At 37.7% G+C, this 12,077-nt stretch overlaps 1 protein-coding gene and 1 non-coding gene across 5 annotated transcripts in view; one reads left to right on the plus strand and one right to left on the minus strand.

Moving 5' to 3' along the window:
- Positions 1-12,077, plus strand: part of KIF20B (kinesin family member 20B) — a 61,084-nt gene that overhangs the window by 26,066 nt on the left and 22,941 nt on the right. For 3 of the 4 annotated variants that reach the window (XM_075534132.1, XM_075534133.1, XM_075534134.1), the window contains exons 19-22: positions 1,893-3,111; positions 3,540-3,678; positions 4,231-4,350; positions 6,240-6,300. In XM_075534132.1, coding sequence (XP_075390247.1) covers positions 1,893-3,111; positions 3,540-3,678; positions 4,231-4,350; positions 6,240-6,300 — 1,539 coding nt within the window. The remainder of the gene's footprint in view (positions 1-1,892; positions 3,112-3,539; positions 3,679-4,230; positions 4,351-6,239; positions 6,301-12,077) is intronic. The other variant, XM_075534135.1, reaches the window with a different exon arrangement.
- LOC142430071 (small nucleolar RNA SNORA13) lies at positions 1,218-1,352 on the minus strand. Its single transcript, XR_012780547.1, has one exon. It is a non-coding gene; the product is annotated as a small nucleolar RNA SNORA13 (small nucleolar RNA).

The raw sequence follows: 12,077 nt of genomic DNA on the forward strand, positions 1-12,077 counted from the left end.
TCAGAAGTGTTGGCTCCTTCATTGAGCAGACTTCTATGTGTATTCCATGAACTTTTATCTCTCAGCTAGGATGCACAAGAGCTTTCTAAAGGTTGGGACCCTCTATGGGTTTGAATCTCAACCTTACGTGAAGTTTGACATTGGACTTTTACACGATGATTTTATGGAGCAGGGCTGTTAGATAGCAGCTTTGTCATGAAGCCAAAAACCTTTACAAAGGTGACGGTCAAAACTCTGATCAGAAATTTTCAGAAAGAATTGCCTCGTTTAGTAATTCTCAAAATGTTGTAAATATAAGCCACCTTAGACTTACCGGTTCAATACTTTCGTGAAGGGTTCTAGGAAATTGTTGTAATAAGGTTCTTGAATGGTTTTTCTGATTAATAAAACTTTAAAGTCGCTGTTTTAAAACGCAGAAGCGAGGACTTTACACTTGTGAACATGAAGCAACACTAAAGTAATCTCGTTAGCACTAAGGGTCTCCAAAGCAGTTCATGGAATACTAGAATGAAAAGATCGTGCATTTCCGCCGCCCCCATTGCCCCCTCAAGGAACATTTTAAAGCTCCCTTGCATAGCTGATGCAGGCCACATTAAGAATTTATACCTACGAAAACCTACACTTGTTTTCTGAATTTATACCTACGTAAACCTACCCTTGGTTTCTGCTTGCAAAAGTTAAGTTGCTGCTGCTCTTCCTGGTACAGTGATGTGTCTTCGAGGTGGAAAAGGAGATCATATGTGGTATAGCTAAATTAAATATTTTACTTAGGCTTAGAAAGGCTACATAAAGATATGTAAGACTTGGGGTATGCCATCAGGAAGTTTGGAATCTAGTAAATGTAATAGCGTAAGTATGATCAAGTACAATACGGTAAGCTTATTAATTTAATCTTCACAAATTTGAGATGTGTGGTATTACTACTATTTTCCTGTTAAGGTGGTCTGGTTACAAGGTTGATGGTTCAAACCCACCAGCTACTTTTTAGGAGTAAGATGATGTGTCTGCTGCTAAAAATGTCAGTCTTAGAAACTTTAGATAGGGCTGCTTACTGTGAATTGAAGTGGACTAGATGGCAGTGGGGTCTTTTGTCCTTTTTGGGAGAGGGTCTATATCTATTTTACTTTGAGGAAACAGTGATAAAGAGGATTAAGCAGTTTATCAATGGTTAAGCAACTAGTAAAGAGTACGTCTTGAGTTTGTTTATTTATTTTTATAACTGTTCCTTATGCAACTCCTTTACCAAAGACACCAAATTCAAAGGCAGAATGTGGCTGCGAGAATGTTTAATTTGCACCTTTTTTGATACCACATTCACTAGTTTCCGAAAGTGAATTGTCAGCACAAAGACTGGAAGATTTGAATTTAGACAACATGATTTCAAAGTCTATAAGTTTAAGTTTTCCATTATATGAATTCTCAGAATTTTAACTTTCCCCCCTAATTTTGCTATGGAAATTTAGTTAATACTTTTCAAATTACTAATTTCATAGAACCCATTATACAACTGAAAAATTTTTTCTTTTTTAAAACTCTTTTTAGAACATGGGTATCAACTTACAGTGTTTATGTGATCGTCTCTTATTTTCTCCGTGCTTATAAATATTTGGGTTAGAAAATTTGAAGGGCATGAAAAGTTTTAAAGAGGAAAATCGAAAGCGCTGGTAACGCCACTCAGAGATGAGATCCTCCCCTTGCACATTCGTTGTTCATTTAGGAGGGCTCTGAAACTGGACTTGTGCCCCACAGCTTTCCAACATGTTTTTCCTCCCTTAACAGTGTATTTTTTTCATTAAGTTTGCTGTTTTATGTTTCAATATTTGCTCATATGGTAACTACTTCGTGTTACTGAGGTTTTCCAGACTAATAACAACTTTTCTTATTTTTAAAAGGACCTCTATATTTTGACCCTTCTATCTCTGAAGACCACAAAATACATGAAGCTATTCAAGAAAACATTTTCAAAGAAGAGGAAGACATGAGAGTTTTAAAAAAAAATAATGAGCAGCTGAAAGCACATTTACTCATTACTGAGAATGAACTTAAAAATGAAAAGGAACAAAAAGCAGAACTGAATCAACAGAATGTTAGTTTACAAGAAAAACTTTCTTCTCTAAGTATAGAGGTTCAGCAAATTCAGTCAAAATATGAAAATGCAATTTCCAAATTACATGTACAGAATGACATAAACAAAGAACAGGAGGAAAAGATTATGAAATTGTCAAAGGAATTAGACACTGCGAGAAAAAACATCACAAATAACATCTCACAAATAAAATTAATGCAAACTAGAATAGATGAACTCCGGATGCTTGATTCTGGTTCTCAGATCTCAAACATAGACTCACTTAATCTCAGGGATCTGTCAAGTGGTCCTCAGGAGGAAACTGTGCTGAAAACACAAGTACAACACCTAAGCAATGATTATTTGGTGAATCAGCAGGTGAAAGAATCTTGTATTCAAGAACTTAATCGGGAAAGTTCTTTCCACTCTAGTATTGAAGCCATTTGGAATGAATGTAAAGAGATTGTGAAGATGTCTTCCCAAAAAAGTCATCAGATCCAGCAACTGGAAAAAGAAGTTGGAAAATTACAGGAAGAAATACGTGGTTATGAAAATGAAAATAATAGATTAAAAACAGACGAGAAGGAAAATAAAAATAAAGACGACCTAATAAAAGAAAAAGAAAGTCTTATACAACAGCTGCAAGTGGAACTGCACGAAAAAGCCATCAGTCTTAATGCTGAAATGCAGCACGTAGCTGAGAGCACAAGGGCACTGTCACAGCTTACACAGGACATTGCTTGTTATAAAGAGAAAATACAGGACCTGGAAACAATGTTGGAGACCCAGAAAAGCAAATACAAATGCTCAACCAAGTTAGAACAAGAAATTTTGGAAAAGGAATCTATCATTCTAAAGCTAGAACAGAATCTGGAGGAATGCCAAGAAAATCTTCAGGATTCTATGAAAAACACGAAAGATTTAAGTGAAAGAGAAATCAGATTGACAGAAGAAATCACCCAGTTAACGGGTTATTTGCAAGGTGTAAAAGACTCACTTCATCTAAAGGAAGAAGAACATGAAAGCAGCAAACAAGAAGCAGAAAAGTAAGTTAAATATTGTTAAAATAGGCAAAGCATTCATCTCACTAATGTTTTGTGGGGGGTGATGGTTGTCAAAATATACACAGCCAAAGTTATGTGCACTCTGTAAACAAACTTTACCTTAACAATTCGGTAGCATTGGTTATCATCTTAAATCACTTTTGAACAATGAGGTGTGGGCATAACATAATTTGCTAAAGTAAAGCATATGCACAATATAGAGCTTGTACTTTATTTTTTATAAATCTCTGAAGGCAAAAAACATCTGCAAAGATTTACTCTTAATCACATGAACTCTCTGAAGGATGTCTTCATTCATGGTTTAGACATTCCAAACTTGAGAAAAGATGTAATTTTGTAAAGATCGTTACATGTGCAACCCTAGTTAGTTAATGGTGCAGCATCAAAGAAGTATGATTTGTATTTTTAAGATTGAAACAGGACCTATCTGCAAGCTCTGCTCTTAACCAGGCTCTGAAAGTTGATCTTCGGAGGAAAGAAGAAGATTATATTGAACTGAAAGAGAAATTGACTGATGCCAAAAAGCAGATTGAACAAGTACAGAAAGAGGTAAATTACTCGAAAAGTAAATTTAATACCATGAAGACTGTTTTTGTGATATATTGAATTTTCTGCTAGTTCATTTGTCACCTTGAAATTTTTAAAAAAAAGAACAAGTAATATTTAAAATATTTCTTTTGTAAATGGAATGTAGTTTTTAATAAAATTAGAAATTTGAGCCATTTCCCCTCTTCTTCCCTCCCATAATTATCACTATCATGTTCCATAATAAACATCTTGCTATTTCATACAGGCATTACATTGATGCTTTTTTGAGAGCTCATAAAGAATTTGAGAGTCTTAAAATAATGTAAGAATAAAATGATTTGTTATGTATTTATTAGACTATGAAAACATTTTCTGATAGTTGGAAACCATATCATGTGATACATAACATCTATAATTTTTCTTCTTTTTTTAATGATAAAATTTTTATAGTCTAAATTTTTCTGTGTACTAAAATTATACAAGTATAGAAATCTTTGAAGAAGCATCTATTTTTTAAATCACAAAAGGTAATTTTTTTCTTTAAAGATATTTTGTTTTATCATTACATTGTAGGTATGTGTAATGCGTGATGAAGAGAAATTAATGAGGAGCAAAATTAATGAACTCGAGAAAAAGAAAACCCAGTGCTCTCAGGAGATAGATATGAAACAACGAACCATTCAACAGCTCAGGGTAATGGCCTTGTTTGCACTGGCAAGTGAAGGACATTTCTTAGGTCTATTTTAGTGTCTAGTTACATGTGTGATGAGCTCAGGTGGCACAGTGGGTAAATGCTTGGTTGCTTACCCAGTGGGCAGTGGTTTGAACCTCCCACCTGCTCTGTGGCCGTCTGCTTCTGTAAAGATTACACCTTTGGAAATTCTATGGGACAGTTCTACTTTGTCCTACAAGGTTGTTATGAGTTAGCATGGATGACTATGAATTTGGTGTGATTTTTTTGAATAAAATAAATAAGTTCTTCATGAAAAAAAATCTGCCTTAAACTTTTCTAGAATCTAAAATTAACAAAGTCCATAATGACTTTTTCTAACAGATTGAGCATGTAAAGGGACAAAAAGGGAACTTTACAGTGGCAAAACCTGTTCGATACCGCCAGAGCCAAGTATTCAAGAATAATGTCATCATTAATAAGCTCTTTTGATAGGGCATATCATGTCTGGGTTATTAATTCCAAGAATTCACATCAGCAGTCTAATCGTAAGGAAATATCTAATAAATCCAAATTGAGGAGGTACAGGCATACCTCTTCATTGTGCTTACGGATCTTGCATGTTTTGCATATTGACAGCGTGTGGCAGCCCTGCACGGAGCATCTTCCAGTGTCATTTTTCTGAGACCACAAGCCCCCTTCATGTCTTTGTGTCACATGTGGGCATTTCTCACAATCTTTCAAACTCTTTTATAATACTATTGTACACATAATAAAGTACATCTTATTGCCATGATATTGAACATGCAGTGTCTCTGAGGTATGCCTGTACTTACTACAAAATATTTGATGAGTACACATTCAAAAGAGCCAAGGTCATTCTGACAAGGAAAGTCTGAGTTATCACAGAGACATGACACCTAAGTAGTGTTGCAGAAGCAAGCTTGGCTAGGATTCTGTAACAAAAAAGACACCACCTGAAAAACTGGTGAAATTCAAATAAAATCTGTAGGATCGTCCATGGTATTGTAACACTTTTTTTTAATAAGTACATCCCAGTTGTAGAAGATGTTGACGCGAGAGGGAGGTTATGTAGAACATCTCTGTGTTGTCTTTGCAATTCCTTTGTAAACCCACAGTTGTTTCAAAGTAGAAATTTTCAAAAGAGAAATTGAAGTTTAGTTATTTGAAAAAATTTTGTTTCAAAGAACTAAAACTTCTCTATTATACACAATAATTTTTCCATTGATTAAATGAGTAAGACTGCAGTTAAAAATCCAGATTTGTTGTATATTTAGTTAACCTCCAACTTAGGTACATTGTGGTGAGTTACATTTTGTGGTTGATACATCATTATCAATAGTAGTTTGCACTACATCTAGTGTTGCAGCTTGAAAAGGAATCACACAGACAGTTTTTATTACTGAGTAGCAACACCAGCCCCATTTGATGATCTAGAATCTTCCCCAAGTGCATTTATTACTGCAACCATCAACATGTCAATATTGCTCACTTTTTTAATGTATTAAAATATATCTAAGGTTCTATGTAATATTGCCAACCTCTAAAAGATGTATGAAGATATTGATAACTGTTTATGCTGCTGGGGGACTCCAAATACTTGAGAAGGCCTCCTTGTTTCTTGGAGCCTGAGAATATATATAGAGGGTAGTTAAAATGTTCAGTAAGTAAAATAGGCAGTAACTTAGAGGTAAATTAAATGTTGAAAGGTTTTATTTTTTACGCTGCCCTTTTCTCTCAAGTGAAAACTGAAAAGCTGGAGGTTGGTAGTCACGTATGTAGGAGACATTTTCAGATTTACTATTGAGCCCTGTTTTTTAGTTCCATTATTAAATATTGTATTGTATTGTATTTTACACTTGCATTTCATGCATATTCTTTCATTTTGTAGGAGCAGCTAAGTAATCAGAAAATGGAAGAGTTTGTGCAGCAACATGAGAAAATGTGCAGAGGTCAGGAACAGACACATCAAGTACTGAACTGATTGCCGTTATTTGCAGTAACAGTTGCTTTAACATTTCCCGTTAAACGTTTTACAGTGGGTGCCACATGAAATACATAGTTACTTGTCAATGTAAAGCATGGTTTTAATGTGTAATTTATCAACTTGAACTTTATTTATTTATTTATTTTTTAGGCATTTTATTAGGGGCTCATACAACTCTTAACACAATCCATACATAAACATACATCAATTGTATAAAGCACATCCGCACATTCCCTGCCCCAATCATTCTCAAAGCATTTGCTCTCCACTTAAGCCCTTTGCATCAGGTCCTCTTCCCCCCGCCCCCCCCTCATGTGCCCTTGGTAATTTATACATTGTTATTTTGTCATATTTTGCCCTATCTGGAGTCTCCCTTCCCCCCCCTTCTCTGCCATCCATCTCCTAGGGAGGAGGTCACATGTGGATCCTTGTAATCAGTTCCCCCTTTCCAACCCACTCACTCTACACTCACCCAGCATTGCCCCTCACACCCCTGGTCCTGAAGGTATCATCCACCCTGGATTCCCTGTGCCTCCAGCCCCCATATGTACCAGTGTACAACCTCTGCCCTATCCAGTCCTGCAAGGTAGAATTCAGATCATGGTAGTTGTGGGGAGGAAGCATCCAGGATCTGGGGGAAAGCTGTGTTCTTCATCGGTACTACCTCACACCCTGACTGACCCATCTCCTCTCCTAAACCCCTCTATGAGGGGATCTCCATTGGCCGACACTTGGGCCTTGGGTCTCCACTCTGCACTTCCCCCTTCATTCAATATCGTGTGTGTGTGTGTGTACATATACACATACATATATCTTTTTTTTTGCATGATGCCTTATACCTGGTCCCTTTGGCACCTCGTTATCGCACTGGCTGGTGTGCTTCTTCCATGTGGGCTTTATTGCTTCTGAGCTAGATGGCCGCTTGTTCACCTTCAATCCTTTAAGACCCCAGACACTATCTCTTTTGATAGCCGGGCACCATCAGCTTTCTTTGCCACATTTGCTTATGCACCCATTTGTCTTCAGCGATCCTATCATGGAGGTGTGCAGCCAATGATACGATTTTTTGTTCTTTGATGTTGGATAACTGATCCCTTCGGGACCACCTGATCACACAGGCTGGTGTGTTCTTCCATGAGGGCTTTGTTGCTTCTGAGCTAGATGGCCGCTTGTTTATCTTCAAGCTTTTAAGACCCCAGTCACTATCTCTTTGGATAGCCGGGCACCATCAGCTTTCTTCACCACATTTACTTGTTCACCCACTTTGGCTTCAGCAGTTGTGTCGGGAGAGTGAGCGTCATAGAGTTCCAATTTAATAAAGTATTCATGCGTTGAGGGAGTGTTTGAGTAGAGGCCCAAGGTCCTTCCGCCACCTTAATACTTAACCTATAAATATAGACAAATAGATCTATTTCCCCCTCCTCATATATATATTTGCATGTACATGTCTTTGTCTAGACCTCCATAAATGCCCTTTGACCCCTAGCTCTTTCCTCCATCTCCCTTTACTTTCCTCCTGCCCTACCATCATGCCCCGTCACAACCTGGGCTACAGCTATATCTCTTGTCTATGCAACCTTACCCTTGATCGTTCCCCATAATAAGAAATATTCAGTCAAAGCCACAGTCGTTTCTTGATAATGGCCAGTAAGGTAAAAAGATCTTTAAACTTTAAAAAAAATACACGTTGTTAGGAGCTGTCAAGTAGATTTCTACCCATTATCGACCCTGTGTACAACCAAATGGAACATGAGTAATCCTGTGCCTGCTTCACAATAGTTAACGTTTGAGGCCATTGCTGTGCCATCATGTCATTCCATCTCGTTGAGGGCCTTCCTCGCCACCTTATCAAGCATGATGCTCTCTTCTAGTGGCTTGTTTTCTCTTGATAAATATGTCCAACGTAAGAGAGGCAAGTCTCACCATCTTTCCTTCCAAGAAGCACTGTCACTGAACTTCCTCCAGAACAGATTTGTTCTCCGGTAGCCTTTGATGCTTCCCATCTTCCTCACTGGCACTGCGTTTATTGCATCCGTTCTTCCGTTGTCATTATGCCTTGTCACCTTTATTCTGTAACGATATTCTTTGTTTCAGCTTGCACACGCATATGAGGGAGTTGAAAATGCCATGACTTAAGTTAGGTTCCCTTTAGTCCTCAAAATGACATCTTTGCTCTTTAACATTTTGTCTGGTTCAGCATATTTACCCAATGCAAGACATTGTTTCGGTTCGTGACTGTTGCCTCCATGACTGTTGATGGTGGATCTAAGTACAATGAAGTCTTTAAGAACTTCAGCTTATCATGCTTTATATTAAGTTATTATCCATATTGGAGGCTGTAGTCTTTGATCTTTATCTCTAAGTGCTTCAATTCTTCTTGGGTCTGGCAATCAAGGTTGTATCATCTGTAATTTCAAATTGTTCCAATATTGATGCCACATTCATTATAAACTCAGACCATATTAACAATTAGGGAGTTTTATTAGGGAGGTTAGTAGATTACAATTTAGGTGAGAAATGCTCAGGGTACAATTGTTCAGTCACGACAGTATCTTCTCCACCATGTTTGCTGTCAGACCTCTCCCTAGACCTTAGTCTTTGGGTCTGACCTTTGCCCTGTTTGGCAATGTTGCAAAAGTCTTTAGGATTGCCAATAAATGCACAAAGGGCATGTTACTGCGATATATAACCCCCAGCCTGAGGCAATCAGCCCCAGCTCCTTGGGTCAACAAACCTCGCTCCCTTAATTCGGCACCTAGAAGCACCCCACTAGGCAAGCCAGCTTCCTCCCCTAAACCACACAGCTTTACTTGCTGTGAGGGCTGGGAAGTCCACCACTTCATCTCATGCTCTGGTTCTTGGTTCTGCTGCTACTGCTCCAGTGCTACCTACTCCTGTGGTGACAAAGCTGTCACCTGGGTCGAGGTTCAGCAGGATGAAAATCACAATTTGACCTATTAACAGTCACAACTGAATCACAGTATTCTATCAGTATATTTCCATTCCCCCCACTTTCTTTTTTTGGTAGGAGTTACAAAGACTGAGTAGAAGAAACATTAAATACACCACTACACTGCATTCACTTCACATTTGCACAGCAGATCCAAGATATGTAAAAAGCTGCAAGTCCGGCACGCACCTTTTCTAACTTGAAGCCCTGCAGTCTTTCCTTGGTCTGCTAGCACGACTGCCTCATGTTCTATGTATAGACTCCTCGTAAGCACAATTTAAGGGTTCTGGAATCCGTAGTCTACATTGTCAAATTTCTTCGCGTACCTGATATCAAACAGGTGACATCTTTTTCTGATTTTCAGCTAAGAGTCATCTGATGTCATCAGTGATATCCCTTGTTTTACATTCTCTTCTGAGATCCAGCTTGAATTTTTGGCAGCTTCTTGTTGCCAAAAGAACCTGCAACCATTTTTGAATGATCTTTAGCAAAATTTTTCTTGCATTGATATTAGTGATACCATTTAATAATTTCCATGTTCCATTGGGCCTCCTTTCTTTGGAATGGGCACAGAGATGATTCTCTTCCTGTCAGTTGGCCCGATAGCTGTCTTCTAAATTTCTTGGCATAGACAAGTGAGTGCTTTCAGTGTTACAAAGGTTTTTGAAACATTTCATCTGATCTCCTGTCAATTCCTGAATCCTTGATTTTCAGTAATTCCTTCAGTGCATCTTGGACTTCTTCAGTACCATCAGCTTTTTATCACATGCCACCTCTTGATGTAGCGTGTGATACACTGTGTATTCCTTTCATCTTTGGGTACTTGTACCATATTTTGTCCAATATTGCACTTTGAAGATTGAGTTTTTATCTTTAGTTCTTTCAGTTTGAGACATGATGAGTATGCGCGTCCCTTTGGGTTTCCTAACTCTAGGTGTTTACAGATTTCATTGTCATGCTTTACTGTTTTCTTCAACTGCCTTTTGAAATTTTGTTAGTCTCTTTTACTTTATCAGTTCTTTCTGTTGCTTTAGCTACTCTTAAGTTCAAGAGCAACTTTCAGAGTCTCTTCTGACATCTGCTATTGCCTTGCTTCCTTGTTTTTAATGACTTTTTTGCTTGGCATATTGTGTTCTTGATGTATTCCTATAGCTTGTTTCCTCTTTGGTCGTTTGTGTTCAAAGTGTCAAATCTTCTTGAGATGGTCTCTAAATTCAGGTGGGATATGCTTAAGGGTTTATTTTTAGTTCCATCATGTAATTGATTTCAAGCGTTGTTTCTATCACCAAGGCCGTAGTTTGTAACCACTGAGGATTCTGTTATCAGTTTTTACAGTCCAGTCACCAGTCATTATCAATGCATCTTTATTGCATTTTGATCAATTTCAGGTGGAAAAGGTTGGAGGAATTCTTCAGTTTCATCATCATTGACTTTAGTGGTTGTAACATAGACTTGAATATAGTTGTATTAACTGATCTTTCTTGTAGATGTGTGGGTATTATTTCTATCAGAGCGTTGTAATTCAGGATTACAATGTAGTGTTCTTTTTGACAATAAGCACAACCCATTTCTCTATAATTTGTCATTTCCAACATAGAAAACCCTATGATTGTTTGATTCAAAATGACCATACCCGTCCAGTTCAGCTCTCTAGTGCCTACAGGATATTGATCTTTTTATCTTCCATTTCATTTCTAATGTTTCTAGATTTTTACTTTGCACCTTCTACATTTGGGCTAGATTAGTGGGTTTTTGCAGCTGTTTCTTCTCATTTTGAGCTGTGCCCCATCAACAAATGAATGCCATAAAGGCCTTGTTTGCACCAACCTCATTCTGAAGGTCACTCTACCTTGAAGAGGCAGCTCTTCTCCAGTCACATCTTACGTGCCTTCCAAACAGAAAAAAAGGTCACCTTCTAGCACTAAGTCACACACAGTTCTGCTGTTTTAATTGGGTTTTCAGTAGCTAATCTTTCAGAAATGGACTACCCATTTTTTTTCTTTCTAATCTCTTCTTCCCACTGCCGTCAAGTCAATACTGACTTATAGCGACCCCTGTGGGTTGCCAAAACTATAACTGTTTACAGGAGTAGAAAGCCCAGTCTTTCTCGGAGGTGCCTGGTACACCACCAGGAGTCCCATTTTAAGGACTAAGGTTGCTTCTTAGCTAATGGCAATTCTTAAGCCAGATCCACAGCACTGCCCTTTTCTGTCAATAAAATTTTATTGTATTAAAGTTATAGTCATATTGATTGCTTTTTATATTGCAACAGCTGAGCCGAATAGTTCCAGCAGACTTTCAAGTATTTACTGCTGACAGCTGTTGCTCAGTGGGAGAAAGATGTAGCAGGCTGCTTTCCTAAAGCCTCACAGCTTCAGAAACCCCATAGAGCAGTTCTACTCTGTGCTATAGAATCGCTGTGAATTAGAACCAACTAAGAGAATGTTGTTTTTGTTTGGTGGGTGTAGACTTTAAATAATCTTTGCTCTTTCACTCGCATCCTCAGATCAGTATTCAAATTTTGTTTCTTATTCCCGTGGCTCCTGATATTTGTTCTGTTCCAAACCTGGAATATGCTTACTGATTGATACCATTAATTACATTTTTTCTTAGTTATGTCATTTGCAGATATAATTTTTTGCTATAGATATCGCCATGGGTATTTCTGTATAACGGTCACATGTCTTTGCAGTGAAAGTTCTTAGGGATTGCTAAATTACCCCCCAAAGAATTGATATTATGCATATTGTTCATATAATAAATGAAGCATATCAACAACACACAGTCTTGTG

This window comes from Tenrec ecaudatus, chromosome 16 (assembly GCF_050624435.1).
Source record: "Tenrec ecaudatus isolate mTenEca1 chromosome 16, mTenEca1.hap1, whole genome shotgun sequence".
Classification (NCBI taxonomy): Eukaryota; Metazoa; Chordata; class Mammalia; order Afrosoricida; family Tenrecidae; genus Tenrec; species Tenrec ecaudatus.